At 36.2% G+C, this 20,621-nt stretch overlaps 1 protein-coding gene across 1 annotated transcript in view; it reads right to left on the reverse strand.

The window, feature by feature from the left end:
• The window catches only part of LOC117666173 (cytosolic phospholipase A2 epsilon-like), a 33,469-nt gene that overhangs the window by 5,300 nt on the left and 7,548 nt on the right, over window positions 1–20,621 (reverse strand). The window contains exons 7-17 of the mRNA XM_087876031.1: window positions 18,516–18,673; window positions 17,277–17,363; window positions 15,673–15,710; window positions 15,053–15,188; window positions 10,635–10,771; window positions 9,595–9,817; window positions 5,885–5,999; window positions 4,452–4,589; window positions 3,861–3,968; window positions 2,365–2,556; window positions 1,070–1,239 (exon numbers count right to left, since the gene is read on the reverse strand). Of these exons, the coding sequence (XP_087732157.1) occupies window positions 1,070–1,239; window positions 2,365–2,556; window positions 3,861–3,968; window positions 4,452–4,589; window positions 5,885–5,999; window positions 9,595–9,817; window positions 10,635–10,771; window positions 15,053–15,188; window positions 15,673–15,710; window positions 17,277–17,363; window positions 18,516–18,673 (1,502 nt within the window). The remainder of the gene's footprint in view (window positions 1–1,069; window positions 1,240–2,364; window positions 2,557–3,860; window positions 3,969–4,451; window positions 4,590–5,884; window positions 6,000–9,594; window positions 9,818–10,634; window positions 10,772–15,052; window positions 15,189–15,672; window positions 15,711–17,276; window positions 17,364–18,515; window positions 18,674–20,621) is intronic.

The following is a 20,621-nucleotide window of genomic DNA, read 5'->3' on the forward strand; positions in this document are numbered from 1 at the left end:
GTCATGTTGGTCACATGACCATGGAAATATCTTCAGACAGTGCTGGTTCAATCACCTTGAAACCAAGATGAGCACTGCCCCCTGCAGTCTAGCAACACTAGAATAATTGAATAATTGTTGTACCAGATTATGTTCAGTCATGTAATGAAATCAAGAAGGACATGTTAAATTGGGAGAAATTACAATTGTCATTGTTGGGGAGAGTTTCTATAGCCAAGAATAATGATTTTGCTTCAAACAATACCGTTTATAATAACTGATGTATCCATTAAGCAATGGCAGCAAGATATATTTAAGCTTGTATGTCAAGGGAAAAAACCCAGAGTTAAATATAAAATATTTTAAGATGCAAAGGAATGGGGAGATTTGGATTGCCTGGTTTGAAATTGAATTTTGTAGCCTGCTGTTTAGTCTTAAAAGTTGTATTCTAAAGAAAACTGGTTATGAAACATACCATTGGTATATGACTCAAGAAAAATTATCTAGAATACATAAAGATTCTTCAAATTTACGTAGAAAATATGGACAACATAGAGATTTTTTTTTTCCATATTTGGTGGACTTTTTTAAAAAAAGCCAGAAATGCTTATATTCATACAATGGTACAAAGAGTTTTAACAATCAATATTCAACTGAAACCTGAACTTTTCTTGCTGGGATCAATGGCCAGTCAATTAGAAAAGGAGCATGGAAGATTGTTTTTATATACGAGTAATTTGTGATTTATGGGTTTGAAGATTAGAAAGGATAGTTTATGGAAAGAAGGAAAGTATGATGTCACTTTAGACAGAGCGTGAAATACAAATGCATAACCACTGTCCAAGAGATCAGAAACTGCTTCTTTATCATCTTTTCTCCCCCCCTTTTTTTCTTTTTCTATTTTATTTTTACATTCACCATTCTTCCTTATTTTCTGTTTCTTTTCTAGTATTTGTCTAGTTTTCAGTTTATTTAAAAAATCTTCAATAAATGTTGAAATATTGAAAAGAAAAAAAAATAAGTGAATGAAAACAGAGAATCCCTACTGAAAAATAGGATGAAGAAACAAGAGTTCAAAAGAAATTCTCACCCGTGACTGTGATCCTGCACTGTAATTTAAATGTAGGATAACATCCACTTTTCTTTCTGGTCTCAGCAGAGGAGCAGAGCTGGTGTTGATGAAGAATCCAGTATCTTCCAGAGACAAATATTCTTCTGTTTGTGTTAACTGATTGGGTGAAGAAGAGTCCAGTACAGTGTCTAAAAAAAAATAAGAGGAAGCTCAAATTCTTGTAATGTGTCATGGTTTGAAATTGCCCAAACAAATCCCACCTCCAGCGTCCGAAAATTGCCAGGTTGGATAAAAATCCATGCAACCTACTTGCCACAAATGAAAAGTTGGTTCTGATTAGATTTTCAAGCAGCCCTTATGTGTACTGAATTGCTGGAATCTGCTGCTTGAAAAGACATGCAGATTATTTATTTAAATAATAATTTGGATTTTATACTCTGTGGTACATGAATCTCACCATGTATGTGTGTTTGGGGCATAACTAAACCAGAAATACTTTACTTGTTATTTTAGCTTTAAAGTTGAACATATATATTTTCAGTTCACTTGTTTTTTCAGCTTCAGAGTGAACTGAAAATATATATGTTGATCCTGATTAAAGGCAGAGTCATGCTATGGCCCATTTAATCTATATAGGTAATCCTTGATTTATGACCACAATTGATCCCAAAATGTCTGTTGCTAAGTGAGACAGTTATTAAGTGAATTTTGCCCCATTTTACGACTTTTCTTGTCACAGTTGTTAAGTGAAACACTACTGTTGCTAAATTAATAACATGTTTGCTAAGTGAATCTAGCTTCCCCATTGACTTTGCTAGTCAAAAGGTTACAAAAGGTAACATATGATACAATACATAAAATACGACCCATGGACACTGCAACCAACATAAACACGAGTCAAGCATCTGAATTTTGATCATATGACCATGGGGATGCTGCAATGGTCGTAAATGTGAAAAATATGTTCATTAAGTCACTTTTTTCAGTGCCATTGTTAATTTTGAACAGTCACTAAATGAATTGTTGTAAGTCAAGGCCTACCTGCAGCTACTGTGGCTTAAGGCATGAAAGCTTCACCAACACACAAATTGTGATTTCATGTCAACAATGCAGAAGTGCTCTGCTATTGCCATCTTTCTGAATATTTATTTTCACCTTCCTGGTGAATAGCCACTTGCTATTTTCAGGAGTTTCTAATTTAAAGTACTAACTGGGCCCAGCCCTGCTTAACTTTTAGACATCATGGAAGTTCAGCTAATTTACTGAATCTATTCTTGGATTAAAATACTCATTTAAGAAACCAATGAAATTACCTTTCCATCTACAGAAGTTTTCATTCTCAAGGTAACGATTGTCTAGCTGGAGACCTTTGATGAAATTGTGGTATTGGGCAACTGATAAGCGATCTGTTAGGACATCTCTAAAAGCATAGGATAGCGGTCCAGCTGGGGTGTAGAGATGTGTCTTCTGCTCATGTGTTTCCATAGTTAAATGAGGCTCTTCATCTACAGAAAAGAAATTATGATGAAAGAAACATGTTATTTGTCTACATTTGGGTTAGATTTTTAATCCTTTGCAAAAGTAAAGATAGTCCTCGACCTACAAACATTCGTTTAGTGACTGTCCAAAGTTACAATGGCACAGAAAAAAGTGACTTCTGATCCCTTTTCACACCTGCAACACTTGCAGCCTCCCCATCGGGTGATCAGAATTTGGATGCTTGGCAACTGGCATGTATTTATGATGGTTGCAATGTGCTGGGGTCATGTGATCACCTTTTGTGACCTTCTGATGAAGATAGTCAATGGGAAAGCCAGATTCACTTAACAACCATGTAACTAAGTTACTAACTGCAGTGATTCACTTAATAACTGTGGCAAGAAAATGGAGCAAAACTGTCTTTCTCTTTCTTAGCAACAGAAATTTTGGGCTCCATTGTGGTCATATATCGAGGACTACTGTAATTTATGTAAATATTTAATCATCAAGAAGAAAATAAATTCAATGTGATGGTAGCACCAATTTTAAAAATAAGCCTTGTTCAACTATGGACTATTTCATTTACCTAATTATGCAGTAAATTATATGTCATAGGAATTGAAAATTCCTTTATCAGTGCAATATTTTATGGTTTCTGAGGGTTTTTTTCTGTATTGTATACATATGGTTTAAAAACATCAGTAACATACTTATTGTATTCAACCAATCAGCAGTTGATAAGAGATGGTATTAAGAAACAAATTGGGATATTTGATCCGAAACCAAGTAGGGTTAATATTTGGGATGATTTGGGATTGAAGCCATGGTAAATTTTCTATGAGTGGATTACAAAAACAGTTTGTTAACAGAGGACACTGGAATTTCAATTTTGCCTTTCTTTTATGATTATTAATAATTTGTATTATTTTTATATTTTTATATAATATGTTTATTATTTAGTTTGTTATTGTTATTGCTATATTCATTGTTATTAATGTAGTATATAGATGACAGGTTAACAATCTGTAAACATTTTCAAATGTTTTTTGGCCTGTTTTGCAAGGGGTAGGAAATTAACACTGCTGAATTACATTAATCAGCATTTAACTAGGGAAGATATTATGTGTATATGTGTTAGTCTTTTTTAAAAGACACTTTTTCTTTTTAATGTCTTGTTTGCTGTGTTTTTTTATTCTTTTGTCTTTTTAAATTTTTTGGGGCAGTTTGTATTTTAACTTTCTCTGAATAAACCAAATATTATACACACACACACACACCCAAAAAAACTCCATTAGTAACAAGAAATAAGAGTGGTATGAGAACAACCTACCAATATTTACAATTTGATCTTGAGTCCATTTGTGCCAAAAATCCTCGGAACTGTGACTTATATTCCAGATATACAGCAGATTAAAGGAAAATAAGCTGCTCCACATGCCTGCCCAGAAGAATGTACAAAAATGTATTTTTTTGGTTTCCTTTCCCATCTCAGTAATCATTAAGCAATTCTTGGAGCCAGTAGAAAACTATCACGGTACAATCAAATTATTTTCTCTTTTTAATTCTGTGTGCGGTTTACTAATATTTCCTTAATATACCACTACATATTTCCTCCAGATACTACTGCGATCATTGTAGTTATTGATGGGTGTTTTATCTTGGTTGAGGAAGAGTTCTGTAGAACTGAAAAGCTCACACTCTATTTTGTGACTTTGAGCCACTCATTAAGATGTCTTCTTAATATGAATGTGAAAACTTCATGTGAGCATTTGCTTTATGTTAAGACTCACTTGAACAGTTGTATAATGATTATTATTGAATATTTGGATGGAATTACAGTACATTCCAATTTTCAACTATGTTTTACTTTTTAAATTAAAATTGTTAGTTTACTATAAAGTACAAACCTGTCATTTGTTACCTTGCAAATAAGACATCCGAGTCTCTGGTAGCTTTTTCATTAGATGCCCCATAAAGAATTCACTACCAAAATCTTCAGTCCGAACAAAAGCTCCGTATTTTAGTATTCCCACTTCATAAGGTGTGAATTCCATCCATTCTATAAAAAAAATTACAGTCACACAAATAAAAGCAAGATCTTCCTTGGTACATTATCTCCTGTATTAGGTAAGATCAGGTATCTGCATATAACAACAGGGTTTTTTCCCCCTGAACTTTTCTGTGTTTTTCCTCCCCTTTTTTGTTAATATTGTTTATTCTGTTTTAATTATAGTGTTTTTCTTTAATAAAGGCTTAAATGATGTGGCATATATGAGGTTCATTCTGAATTGCTGTTATTTGTATTGGTTCAAAAATTCAATCTAAAAATGTAAGAAAACTCAAGGCCATAGGCCATAGGTTGAAAAAACACCCGACATCGGTGAAAAACCTGTTTTAATGTTTGCCAACAGTATGGGTGCGTACATACAGTCAAAAGGATAGAGACATGACAGATTTAAATGTAATAACACAAGTAATTGTGTGGTCTTAAATATTTATTTGGGAGCATGGAAGAGACATGGCCCAGCTATAAACTGCTATTTATTATTTTTGCAGCTGCTATTTATTCAATTAAAGATGTAAGGATTAATAACACAATGTCATATTTTATTTGGTTCTAAAACTGGGATGCCCCAAATGCAAAAGCAGTCTCATCACTGACCATCTACTGAGCAATTGTGCACCAGCCTCTATTTCTTAGCCTGGATTAAACAAGTACAGCAGACTCCAGCTGAGGATTTCAGACTATTAGACTAATCTTGTGTATTATTATAAAACTATGTCTACATTATCAGTATATATATGAAGAGCCGTGGTGGCGCAGTGGTTAGAGGCTACTTCTGCTGACTACCAGCTGCCTGCAATTTGGCAGTTCAAATCTCACCAGGCTCAAGGTTGACTCATCCTTCCATCCTTCTGAGGTGGGTAAAATGAGAACCCAGATTATTGGGGGCAATATGCTGACTCTGGAAACCGGTTAGAGAGGGCTGTGAAGCAGTATATAAGTCTAAGTACTATTGCTATTTATCATAGTCATCATTTATTATTTATTGGATTTATACGTCATCACAGTCATGGAGGCTTGTAAACAAAAATTAAAAGATCCACAGTGTAACAGTAAAACTATAAACAAGCAATAAAATATTACAATGAATCATTAAAATGCCCATGACCATACTTTCTTTGGATTTAATATACTAAGACACATTTGCATCCAAGGGCCAGGAGGTGGCTTTCAATCTGAGATTACTAATATGCAATTTATTTTCCCTGCCTGTTTCATCAAAGTATCAAGAAATCTATATCTAGCTAATCAAAGATCTCTTGGTATTGCCACTTTAAATTTGGTATTACCCTTGAAATCGATACAGCTGTACTTCTCCTTTACATTGATGGCAGTGTAAATAGGGAAAGGATTCTGCCCCTCATTCACTGCTTGTTGTTGATCAGAAAGTTTATGGTTGTCTTTCTGTATTTTAAAAGGAAATATAAAACCAATTAATGATAGAAAATAAATTATTTTTTTGTAATAAAAGTATATATAACCTGTTCTGAAATTGTTTATGTTGCAAATGTTGACATCCAAATATTAATTAGGTTTCCAAGAGAAATGCCACTGGAATACCCTGTAATCTTAATCTTCAAAGCATAGAATGGAACAATTCTATGAGAAAATTGAACCAGATGTTGCTGAAGGAGGGGAGACGACAATATGGGCTTGTGCTTCAGACAGCAGCTCCTTGCAAGGAGACATCAGGACAGCAGTCAACCCATGGGCTAGAATGCTGGGAGAAGCTACAAAGCTCTCAACCCTGGTGGAGCATTTAAGCATTATTGGCTTTCTAACCATTTTAAAGTTACAAGAGGTCTTTCAATCAACAAGTTTAGAAAACTATCTGCTGAGTAAATCTTCATTGCAATAGAGAGCTTCAAGAATGTAAAATAAATGGCAAAAAGCTAAATAAGAATTTAATTCAAGAAAGATATAAATGTATTAAGAGACCAGATTATTTTAGAATATTAGGATTTTTGCTAAATTTTGAAATAAACAAATTATTATCTTCATGTAAACACAACTTGTTTAATCTATCAAGAAAGAGATGATTGGTTTAAAATTTAAAAATAAAGAAACCTGAGTGGGGGTGGGGAGGCAGTGGTGGGATTCAGCCAGTTTGCACTACTTTGGGAGAACCGGTTGTTAACTTTCTGAGCTGTTTGGTGAACTGGTTGTTGGTAGAAATCATTAGGGCAGAGAACCGTTGTTAAATTACTTGAATCCCACCACTGGGGGGAGGGATTAATGAACTAAAAGAAGAGCAATGAAATTTATAAAATGACAGATAACAGTATGATACATAAGACATTTCAAAGGATATTTGAAGAATTGGGGAAGGAATTTATAGCTCAAGTGCAACAATAAACTCTGTATTTCAAAATGCAGTTTTAAAAAAGACTGTAAAGGAAAAAAAGAAGTGAAAGAGAATAATGTATGGTGGATAGATAGATAGATAGATAGATAGATAGATAGATAGATAGATAGAAGACCAACAGGATGAAGAGGAGAAACAAAGTCAAACTAATGGAAACAATGGAAAATAAAGAAATTGTGGATTATAAAACAGTGGAAATGACAGATATGACAGTGGAAATACAAATGATTAGCCTAGAGATGACCTGGGCAAAGGCCTATTACTGGACTTACAAAAGACAGTTTCTAAAGCCAGGATGAAATTTTTGAGATGGAGATTCAATCCTACAGTAGCTACACAATGGTTTAAAGACCATGATTGTTAGAAGAAAATTAATATAAAATCACTTGTTTGATCAGGGTTAAAATAAGAAATATTTCTATAAAAATTTTGGAGATACTTTAAATTTATGGATTTTTTGTCAACATTTGGACTAAAATGATAACAATTTTTGAATTTGCAAATGGAGGGAGTGTTATGGGAAGTGGTGAAGTATATGAAATTTATAGGGAGTGGGGAAATATTATATTTGTCTGTACTTGTTGCATGGAAACTGGGAGTCACTTCTTTAAATATTTTTTTCTTGCACTTTGTATTTCTTTTCTTTCTATTTTGTCCTTGATTTCTTGTCCTTTGACTTTCTAATTTCTGTACTGCTCAACATATTTATGAATTACTTATATGAGGGATTAGATAACAGGATTATCAAATTTACAGACAAACAGAAATAAAACAGAAAAGACCATAAGGGTGGCATTAAATTTCAAGAAGACACTAAGAATGCCAAACTGTGAGCAAAAATTAGCATGTCAATAGGGACAAATGCAAAGTCCTACAACTGAGTAGGAAAATCAGAGAGGCAGCATTGAGCAGTATAGGTGGTCCTCATTTAGCAACTGCCCTGGCTACCTGTCTCATTCAGTTAAAACTCTCTCATAAAGAGACCTGTGCCTGACCTGTGCTCTGCTCTGTGACCTTGATTAACTGATTAAACCCCCCCCAACAGCTGCTGAGTGAAACTGATCTGATCTTAATCAGTTTTGCACTGAAGGCTTATGATGATGTGAATGGGTGCACCGGTCAGAAAATGATTTATTCTTGTTTATTACTACTGTATTTGTGAACGGTCACTATCCAAGGCAGTTGCAACATTTATTGAACATTTCTCTGGAACTACTTGTAGTCACTAAACAAAGACTACATATCCATCCAAAAGGACCTGTATACCTTGATGGATTGCAGTTATTTACAATTAAACATAAGCTAGCAGAATGAAGCAAATGCTTCCTGGGCAGCATCAACAGAAATATAGTGTCAACATCAGTGGTGAAATTCAGCCGGTTCTATCCGGATCGCGTGATCATCACATCCCGTTTTTGACCCTCTGTGCATGTGCAGAAGGCTCTGCGCATGTGTGGAGGAAGCGTGTGCGCTCACATTTGTGAACCGGTAGCGAAGGTAAGTGAATACCATCCGTTGTCAACATCAAAAGATGTCATCGTTCTTCTATATTCTGCATTGGTCAGACTGCACTTAGAATATGGATGTAATATAAGAAGAATATTAATACATTGGAGTAAAAGAAACAAGATGATAAGAAGCTTGAAAGGGAAAAAAAATCATAAGAAATGACTGGAGGCACTGGATATACTGTATTTTTCGGAGTATAAGACACACCTTTCCCCCCCCTAAAAGGGGGTGAAAATTTAGGTGCGTCTTATACACCGAATGTATCCCTACCCACCCACTGGTCCCCACTCTTTGGCCTCTGCCTCGCAGCAGTTACCTCCTTGCAAGCAAACCGCAAGAAAAAGCAGCTCCTTTCAACTTCAGCACAGCCTAATTAGCACAAGTTGATTGGATCGGCCTCCTGACTCAGCTGATTTGCTCGCAGCTGTTTTGCACAGGTTCTGCTGCTTGCTGCAAAGAGGTAAATAGCTGGAGCAGATTTTTTTTCCTTGTGCTAATCAAGCTATGCTGAAAACGAAAATGAACGTAAACAGTTGTTAGATGTTTGCTGCAACGAGGCAAAATTGCTCAGAGGCAGAGGGAGATTTCTTTTTTTTTCTTTTCCTCATCAAAATAGGTAGGTGCGTCTTATACTCTGATGCGTCTTATACTCCGAAAAATATGGTAGTTAGTTTGAAAAAGGGAAGACCATGTGAAATATGTGATAGTTGTTTTCAAGCATCTGAAGGATTGACATGTTCCAGAGGACAGGACAGAAAATAACTGGTTAAAATTATAAAGAAGTAGATTTCACTTGGACATCAGAAAATCTTTCCTAATGGTAAGAATTGTTTAGCGATGGACCAGACTGCCTGGTGGACTATCTGTTCTTGGAAGTGTTTAAAAAGAAACTGGATATCCACCTTCTGCACTGGACAAGGTTTGGATTAGATGATCTCCAAGGTACCCTGCAATCCTTACAGTCCATGATTCTAGGAACAGCAAATGTTATCTATACCATACAGCCGAACATTGATCTGCTTGCAGGAGAAAAACAATGGGCAAGGCTTCTTAGAATTCAGAGTCATACAGAATATGCCTAAGAACCAGTAGTTTCAAATCATATTATTAAAAAAAGTACTCTACCCCGTCATTCAATGTATATTCAATAAGGAGACCCCACAGATCTATGGAGGATATTTTTTGTCCTTCTTGTTTCCGATGTCGCAATTGCCTGTTGTAATACTTCAAACGCTCCATGGAAAAACCATTCAGTTTGCTCTTAGTTACATGTCTTTTAGCCTCATTGATTTTTTCATCTAGATTCTTTCTTGACCAGTGCGCATCTTTGTACAACTTTGCCATGATCCTAAGAAAAATATTTCAAGACTATAAACAATATCTGATTGGATTAAATATCAAATATCCCACAAGATTCCTTTAAGATACCCCATTAAAGCAACAGCTCCCCTATTGTAATATAATTATATTCCAAACAAAGGAATCCATGTTAGAGTCAGCCAGCGGAGCCAGTATAGTCAGGAATTATGGGAACTGAAGTCCAATATACAGGTAGTCCTTGTATATTGTATATTATGACCATTTGTTTAATGATTATTCAAAGTTATGACAGTGCTGAAAAAAGTTACTTATGACCACACATGATCATTGCAGCATTCTGCATGTCACATGATCAGAATTTGAATGCTTGGCAACTGGTATGTATTTATGATGGTTGCAACATCCCAGGTTCACTTGACCGCTATTTGCAACTTTCCCAGGGTGCTTTTGGCAAGCAAAGTCAATGGGGGGAGCCAGATTCACTTAATAACCGCACCAGAAAGGTCATAAAAAAGGACTACCTGTTGTATTTATCAATACAGAATTTCTATTGCATTCTTACAATTAATTGTAGGCAGGTAATTAGATCAAAAAAGATTTTTCTCAATATACATTTCAGCTCCAAATCTCCTTGGCACATTATATCCCCAGACCTCAAATGGATCTCTTTTCTTAATTCAAATAAAGTTAAAATGAAAGCAGGTTCTTTTTTTAAACAAAGCAGCAAGTCATAGACTTATTTCTCAAGTAGGTCAGTAATTTCATGTCCTACCCAATTAATTATAGAGCACAGAGACTGAACAATGTTTATTTTTCTAGCATCAAATATGCCTTAATGTCCTTACCAGGTTGTGCCCGACAATCCACTCATGTATGTAGCACAGTCTAGGAGATTAAGCTTCTGAAGACCTCGGAGACTTCCAAAGCATGCAGTCAGTGACCGCATACTGCCCCCTGTTGTCATGATTGCAACTACCGGCACCTCAAAAAATAAACAAGTAAGTAACTCTCAATTTTGAAAGGGGACAATGAAATTCAGGATTTAGACTCAGGCTTCTTCTGTACCTTCCCATGTTTCCCTTTAACAATACCCCTTGCTGCTGCTGCTGTTGCTGCCTGGAGGTGGGAAGAGAGGACATTGTGTCCAGAGGTGGGATTCAGCCGGTTCGGACAGATTCTGCAAACTGGATGTTATTTTACATCTGGTTACCTGAACTGGTAATTGCAAGGACTGGCTGGCCCCTTCCACCCCTCTATATTGTGAGAAAGAAAATCTGGTCCGGATTTCCATGGTGACAGAAAAGAAAAATGTTGGCACTACTTGAAGCGGAGGAAGTATTATTTTCAAGAATCAAAGCCCATGGAAGGTAGACTACAAAATATGAAAAATTCTAGCAACAATATTTATAGTATCCTAAATCAGTTTCTTAACTGGTTTTCCTTTTTATTTTTGACATTCTTATTAACGTGGAAAAAGAGCTGATTAAATGAAGCAATGATTGAATCTTTTCCTTTAAACTATAAGGGTTATAATTAAGTTTACATAGTGAAATTAAGTTTTGTGTGTTTCCTTGTTTGTTTTTATAATTTAAAACAAATATTTAATTAATTGTTATGTTTGCTTGTGAGTTTAATGGATTTCCTTTTTATTATCGCTTGTCAACTTTTCCCCCTCTTCTCTCCTGAACTCCTGTCAGCTATTACCGTAGCAACTTTCTCTCACTGATTGGTAAATATATAATTATATGTTATTGTATCTTTATAAAGAATAAAATTATTTACATTATATTTAATTTATATTGCATTATATCATGTACACTACACTATAATAATATAATTCCCAAAATTTATTTCTTTATTTATGTATTGCATTTATATTCTGCCATTTTAGGATGCCTCTGGACAGCTGTAGTAAAATGTAATTCTATTCTTTTAACCACTGGATGTGAAGATGTGTGAAAAGGGAACATGTTATTAACTCATGACATATATTATGTTAAGGTGTCCTACTGAATTTTATTTGCACATCAGAAATGCTTGCATTATTAATATATCAAAAGCAGAGGAGTTACTGTACAATAGTGGGGCAAGTCAAAACTATTATTGTAGGGCATGTGTTTGACCACAATATAACCAAAATGAAGCTATTACAATTTCAGCTATCTGCCATCTAAAAAGTTTGTAGAATTACGTGGCTGATTAATATACTTAGTATAAATATTTGCTTATTATAAATATGTTAGGAATGTGAACTATTCAGAGGTGCTAAAGGGTGTCAGTAATTTACAATTTAATATGTAAAAGTTGTATCTCATTTTAAGAAAGAAGCAGCAGGTTCAGCATATTGATGTAGCTGTATCATAACAACACAATTCAACATAACCATCATATCCAAACGAAAATACCCTTGCAATCAAATAAGTGTGCCCTTAAATTCAATCCTAGTTATTAAAAATGGATCTTTCCACATAGACTAGCACTGGTGTCTATAAAATATTAATGAAAAATGTATGTAACTATGGAGTTAAACTTTTAGCACCCATCATTTTTTAGTAAGTCTCTTTGAGTTCTAAAGGGGAGTTTCCTTAAACAATTAGTTTATCAACTATTTATCAAATTACTCTCAGGAGTCATAGCAGAGACTGTAATGCAGCATCTAGAAACCATAGCACACCCACCCACCCACAAGCAAAAGTATGGGTCCAGCAAGTGGGTGACATCTCATAGTAACAAAGGAACAGCTGCTGAAGACATATGAAGCAATCAACATCTTCAAAGGAATAAAAATCACTAGGGAAGAGGAAAACAACACCATTCTGCGCTCCCTGAACATCCTCATCAGCAGAGGCAATGATGGCAAATTAAAAACACAAGTCCATTGAAAAATCACCCACACTAACCAAATGCTCCACTACCAAAGAACCTACCAACCCAATCTCCCACAAGAGGAGCTGTGTAAGGACATTATTCAAATGAGCACAAATGCACTGCAACACCAGAAGAAGGAAACAGACAGCCTCTTTAACATCTTCCAGTAAAATGGATGCCATACTACTTCATCAAAATGTTATCTGACACTCAATTGACTACAGTACAACCAATCCAAGCTAGGAAAAGGATAACACTGCCACATATAAAAAACATCTCGGAAACAATCAACAGACTATTACAACCACAATGCATCACTGTAGCACACAAGCCCTCCAAAACATCTTAGGTAAACCAAGAAACTGAGCACCCTCTAGTGGTGAGAAGACATGATGAAAATTCCTTAATTTCCCAACACATAGATTCAACAAGGAAATTGTGAGCATCCTAGACCAAGCTAAATCCAGAAAACGCTAGCAAATTCCCCGCAGCTTGGCCCTCATCAACAGGCATATAGCGATAAACAACATTTACACATCACTGTTTTAATTCTCCCTTCTCTGTTAAAATGTCTTTATATCTTACAGTCTTGTCCATGTTAATCATATTTGGATGTGTCAACGCTTCTATTGTTGAAAGCCACATTGGTACTTCCATATAATGTTCCATACAACACCCCTCACTAACAGAAGAAGGAATTGGTACTAGGATTAACTCCAGATAAGCAATCAAGCATAAACAATAGTCTAATCAAGGAACTACCAAAATGGAAATAACACCCCTAAGGTAAAGGTTCCCCTTGTTCCCGACTCTAGGGGGCGGTGCTCATCTCCGTTTCAAAGCCAAAGAGCCAGCACTGTCCGAAGATGTCTCCGTGGTCATGTGGTCAGCATGACTCAATGCCAAAGGCGCACGGAATGCTGTTATCTTCCCACCAAGGTGGTCCCTATTTTTCTACTTGCATTTTTTTACGTGCTTTCAAACTGCTAGGTTGGCAGAAGCTGGGACAAGTAACGGGAGCTCACCCCGTTAAGCGACACTAGGGATTCGAACCACTGAAATGCTGATCTTTCGATCGACAAGAACAGCGTCTTAGTCACTGACTATCCTTAACTCCCCTACCTATCTATAAATGTTTCTTATTTGGGTAATGAAACATCTTCAAGAAAAGAAGCAAGCTTAGAGAGTACCAAGGACTCCACATTTCAACCTTGAGTTACACATATTCTCTTCTCTTGTTATCTAATTACAGTGTAACTGCAATAGTTCTGACTTTTCAAAACTTGATAGTTTCCAGGGCACAAGGTGGCAGTAAGATGTGCACAGAGTTAAGTGTCTCTGTCTTCTCTTTGTCTATCACTGTGCCTGCTGCTTGTGTATAAAAATGTTATTTGTAGTCACTTCCATCTGTCTTACTTCTCAGATGCATATAGAGCGCATGTTCCTTTGACTTACTCTCTAGTATGATTAGCAGTTTAGATGGTAATCTTTGCCTATCTACATTATATATTTGCTGTAAATAAATCTTTTTTCCCCTATTAGTTATAAACCCTGCTTCATTAGTCCTTGTACAGATTGGATTTCCACTCACAGGAACCTTCATCTGTAAATACACAGCCCTTTAACCTCAACTAGAAGGTTAAATATCTGATATGTAGTATGGCATTATTACAATTATAATTATAATATAATTGTTGGAGATACCAGATTTAAGTTAGAATTAAGACAGACTGAAAGAGGCAGAAGAAGAAATGTTGCTTCCCATTCAGTTAAGCTAATTTTAAAGTTACTTCTCAAACCATACATTATTGCCAATCTTAACTTTAGTTTGTTCACAATGTTTTCTTTATAAGCCACAATGTGATTTGTTTATTTAAATTAACGGAAGGCAACATTCATTGTGCTTTGCACAATAAATTAACCACAACAAGTTTGAAAATGAGCCTCATTAATCCAACATGGTAGCAAAAGCTAGAATTGGCTACCTTCAATTCTAACATCATAGAATTCAAGGCAGCCACTTCTGCCATCAGGTTTGACCTCTTATACAATGAAGGAACCCAGATTAATTAACCCCACAAATGTCCGTGTAATCTCCAATTAAGCATCCCATGGGAGGTAATCCACCATTTCCACCAACTGGTTCTTTCACTGAATCCATTTCCTAATGGTTAACCAAATGTTTCACATTCTGAAATTAAGGAATATTGTTTCTAACTTCCTTTCAGGTATTTGGTGAGTGCTTGCCCACAAGTGGTAATTCTTATTACTGGATGAACAGCTGAAAAAAATGGAGACACACAAGACGAGAGATTAGATTAATCCTCATCATAATGTCTATATGTCGTCAATTGGAATCCTTCAGTTAATAACTGACATTCTGAATCATACACACCTCATGGTCCTGCAGGTCCTTTTCTAGTTTGAGAACCTTCTTCAAGGCACTAGTGACAATGTTCTTTCTTTTGTGTAAAAAATCTTGCTCTTGTGAACAAAGGTCATATCCCAAGCGGAGGTCAAGATTGGTCTTACTGAATTAAACACACAAGGAAATACATGTCAGCATATCTGTTCCATCTTCATATTTGGAATCGTCTTCATTACTTGAAAATGCTAATGATCAAGGAAATCTTCAATAAACCAAAGTAACCATATAATAAATGTGACATGAGAAGAACAATTTATAAAGTGATTTGTTTTTAAATGGCAAATTACAATATTTATACAATGTTTTCCATAGTATTTATTTTGAATATCATGTGTACAAAACAGAATGCCATCATCTATTTTGCTATGAAAAGTGACATTAGAATTCATACCACATCCCTACGTATATAGTACATGTAATTACAACAGAAATGAAAAATACTTGGCCTTAAATAATACAAACACTACAAATTCCTTCAGGAACATGTCCCCAAATAAAGGTTGGGGAAATAAAACAGATTAGAACAGAAATAAACAGAACAATTAAAATTGTAGCCATTACCATCCGAGACTGGATGGATGTCTTACCAGTCTTCTGTCTTCACATGCAAAGCAAATTTCTTATTCTGAAAATTCAGAATACAAATATAGGTTTCTTTATTTTATCAACATCTTTCATTCCAGGAGTCATCTATAATTTCTAGCACACATATAAAAAAGTGGATATGTATACACATTTCACCTGCTGGGCCAGAACCCATAAATTGGTTACTGGATAGTCCATATTATTCTGATGGGACATATGATAACAAGTACTTATGCTTATGGTTTAAGAGTTCATTTTTGAGACTGTGAATATTTCATGGATATTTTAAATAGTTAGGCAACACAGTTTTCAGCAGGATATAGGCTGTCAACCAAATAAACTTTGTAGTCAACTGAGAACAAGTTTGATGTAGTGATTAAGGTATCACTACAAGCTAGAAACCAGGAGACCGTGACTTCTAGTCCCGTGTTAGGCATAAAGCCAGCTGGGTGACCTTGGGCTAATCATTCTCCATCATCCTTTGAAGAACACAATAGCAAACAACCTCTAAGAAACTATGCCAAGAAAACTACACAGACTTGCTTAGGCAGTCACTAGGAGTCCAGATTGACATGATGATATACAGACACAGGCACAAGCACAAACATACAGTCAAACAACTATGCAGTTTTTAATGAAAGAATGAACTGTATTTACATCCATCTGCATATTACAACATTCTAGTACAAGTCCTTTTCTCAAAATCTTGAAGAAGAATCTTCAGTTTAAGAGTGTTTAAGTTTAATTTTGCATTTGAAGCATAGGTTAGTGATAGCAATTCCTGTCTACTGTTTTTTTTTTATCATACTTGGTCATTAATACAATGATGTTTCTAACTTGAGTGTTGTTTTCTGAGATAAATCAGTAAAATTTGTTTGACGCAAAGAACTTAGAATTCAAGTTCAACATACAATTGATTATATTGAGATGGTATGTTGATCTTTCCACTACTATGTCTAAGATCCGTAGGATTCAACAGAAGAAACAGAAAAGTACAGAGGACTGCAGCCAAAAAAGCAAAATATTATCCATTTCCTCTGCATGAATAGAAACACAGTCCATTCGCCAAAGCAACAAAATCTTCTGATTAGATTCTATGGTTCCACATTCTGTTGCTTTACTTAACTAATATATTATTACATGATTCTGAGCATGCAGTTTATTGAGCATATAAAAAAATCTTTGGTAAAAATGCATACCTACATTGTTCTTTTTGGAACTTTTATATTGCAAAAACATTTAAAAAACCCAATTGATAGGAATTAGAATAGAATAAAATAACAGAGTTGGAAGAGACTTTGGAGTCCAATCCCTTGCTTAGGCAGAAAACCCTACACCACTTCAGAAAAATGGTTATCCAACATCTTCTTAAAGACTTCCAGTGTTGGCGGATTCACATTTGGTGCAGATCTCCTATTCCAGATTATTTTCATACACATTTGAAATTTTTTTTTCCATACAGATAATACCATCCTAATCATAGTTCAGTTAGAACATGTGCTGTGGCAGAGATTAAATTACCTTTCCTCTCACCTCAGATTGTGGAGAAGTCAATTTAAAACATGGAAGCAGTTTAAAGCAATATTCAGCAAAATTCTACTCTTACCTCAGCTAATACTAGTTTCTTGTTCTGAGGAATTGAATTTACTTCCACTTTTACAGATTTTTCTTCTTTATTATAAGAACATGGCCCCTGGAAAGATAATTACACTTCTGTACCCAAAGGAGTAGAAAGTTGCATGATATGTAAGCAATCAACACCCATATAAGCAGAGATTAACACCAAAATTAATATTAGACCAACAATCAAGCACTGTAGCCCACTCAAGGAATTACCAACACAAACAAACAGTAAACAACAATCTAATAACAGAATCATCAAGACCACGGTCATCACCACTTACAGGACAAGCTACAAGAATATAAACTGAGAAGAAAGCCCCACTCCCTTCTAGGTTTGATGATGTTGCCTAGCTGAGTAATGAAATGTCTGCAAGAAAACAACCAAGCTCAGAGAGTCCAAACAGTTGAACCCTAGGCAATAAAAATTCTCTTCTATCAATATTGTATACTGTAACGCTCTCTACATGGGGCTCCCCTTCAGGAGCACCCAGAGGCTCCAACTGGCGCAGAGTGCGGCCACACGGGTGGTTATGGGAGCAACATGGTGCTCCCGTGTGACACCTCTCCTGTGTGAGCTGCACTGGCTCCCAGTGGTCTTCTGAGTGCGCTTCAAGGTTTTGGTCACCATCTTTAGAGCGCTCCATGGCTTAGGACCTGGTTATTTACAGGACCGCCTACTACCACAAGCAGCCTCCCACCGGCTGGTACGCTCTCATAGAGAGGGGCTCCTCCAGGCACCGTCAGTTAAACAATGTTGACTGGCGGCCCCCAGGGGGAGGGCCTTCTCTGTGGGGACACCCACTATCTGGAACGAGCTCCCCCCAGAGATACGGAGGATCCTGGATCTGCGCACTTTCCGCCATGCTCTTAAGACTCTCCTATTCCAGCAAGCTGGCCTGGCCTAATTTTCTCCCCTGTTTTAAAATTCTTTTAAATCAAAATTTTAATCTGTTTTAAATTATTGGGATTTTTATTGTCTCGGGCTAAATTATTTAATCTGGTTTTAATTATGTTTTTTAACTTTTGTATCTATGTATTTTATTTTGTGCCTGTTCACTGCCCTGAGTCCTTCAGGAGTAGGGCGGTATATAAATCTAATAAAAAACAAACAAACAAATATGCAAGTTGTGCTATTCTTCGGAATAAATGTATACAAAACTGATACAATAAGAACAACAAACAGAGCCTTTAATAAGAAAATGACATTTGATAATAAACTCACAAATAAATAATCTAGATCCTCCTTTGGTAATCTAATATCCAATGTTGGGTGGTTATATTTAATATAGTGAAATGTAGTTTTCATACAGAAGTCAAAACCCAAACTAAATTCCTTATGTTCTTCATGAGATCCTTTTGCAATAAGATATAGTCTTTTTTCTATAAAAGAAAAGGAAAAGAGTGTTCACAAAAGCAATTGCATATGTTTTTAGTGCCACTTTTTTAAAAAACAAAACCAGTCTACAATGGAAGAATCCATCTAGAATGCATTACAGCAATCCAGTCAGAAGATGCCACGAATGGATCAGTAGTTGCTGATAAAATGACTAATTTAAGACAATCATGTGCTAGGTAAGATTATGCCACATTAAAGGAATGCTATTCTTAATTTAAACTGGAAGGAAGGAAGGAAGGAAGGAAGGAAGGAAGGAAGGAAGGAAGGAAGGAAGGAAGGAAGGAAGGAAGGAAGGAAGGAGGGAAGGAAGGATCAATCTCTAAAATGCAAATTTCCCCATCTGGCTAATGTAAACTGCCAACTTGAGCTGAAGCTAATCCTGGAAATTTACCATCTACCCAAAGTGTATAATGAGGCCCACTTGTATAGATACTGTATGTGCATATGGATAGCTATACCTGTCAGAAACCACAACCCAACAAATTCATTGAATGAATCTCAGTCACTTATAAACCATCCCATTTATAAAATAAGTTTATCTCCATCTTTGCATACCAATCATTCTCTCACATGGAAAAACTGAAATACACATATGTGAATGCCTATCCTTCCCTACTCCCTGCGGAAACAGGAAACAGAAACAAAAGTGTTAGCAGTGCTAAACAGGAAAGAGCAAAGACAAGAGAGAAGAAAATGGGTTCAAGATATGCCAATGAGAGCTTCCTACTGACTAAGAGTGACAGGAAATAAAGAAATTCTGTTTAGACTTCACCTGAAAGCTTAGGATTTACCAAGGAAGTAAGCAAACAACCTTTCCAAATTAAAGTATCCATACTTTTCAGCAGAGAGCTCTACAGTTCATTTATTCTCAACCTGGTCTTTTATTCTTCTCAGCAGATCAAAGACCACCCACCAGTCCCAATTCACAAGTAGTGATGTACTGTAGAAAGAAAAATCCAGCTCCACGTTCTTGTAGAGGAAATACAATATACCATGTTACCTGGTACTTCACTCATTTCAAATGATGATATTCCGTTATTAGTAATATATTTTTCATAGAACTTGAGTAGAACTGCAGTAGGTTAAAGAGATCATTCTTGATGAATCGTATTTATTTGTTAGATTTACTGGGCACCCAACTCCAGAGCAATTCAGTTAACATTTTAAAAGAGTAGATCGGTATTTCTTAAACCTTTTTCCTCTCCAGAATCCTTCCTAGTTAAAAAAAAAAAAAACCCATAGAGGACCCCCCTCCAAGAGACCGTTTATTTGTATGAGTTATATTTATTGATAAGGACCACATCAAAAATTAAAACTGACACATTTGCTGCAGCTGCTGCTTTCCATGTGCTAGGGCTGTGATGGTGAACCTATGGCGCGTGTGCCACAGGTGGCACACAGAGCCATATTGGTGGGCTCACAAGTGTTGCCCTAGCTCAGCTCTGGCATGTGGGAAACGGTCTGTTTCCTGCCTCTGGGGGGTGGGGAAGGCCGTTTTTGCCTTCCCCAGGTTCCTAGAAAGGCTCTGGAGCCTGAAAAATGGGCCTACCAGGCCCAACGGGCCATCACCTGCCAAAAGCAGGGAGAGTGTGGGGGGTTGCACACACATGCGGGGGGGCACATTGAATTATGAGTGTGGGCACGCGCACACATGACCACCCCTCCCCCCACTTTTGGCATGCAATAGCAAAAAGGTTAGCCATCACTGTGCTAGGGATTTTAATGCTGTTTAGGCTGGCAAAATGTTGAGGGTCTTGGAGCACGCTTTAATTGGAGGAGATAAATAATGACAAACAGAAGACATCGTAAAGTTGCTTAGTGTCGCCAGTGAGATGGGCGACATAGAAGTTTAATAAATTAAATAAATAAATAAATGTCTGTACAGGAAAAACTCCATGTAGTACCAGAAATGTCAGGGACTTGGCAGCCACC

The sequence above is a fragment of the Pantherophis guttatus genome, chromosome 1, assembly GCF_059756535.1.
Source record: "Pantherophis guttatus breed Tessera chromosome 1, ASM5975653v1, whole genome shotgun sequence".
NCBI lineage: Eukaryota > Metazoa > Chordata > Lepidosauria > Squamata > Colubridae > Pantherophis > Pantherophis guttatus.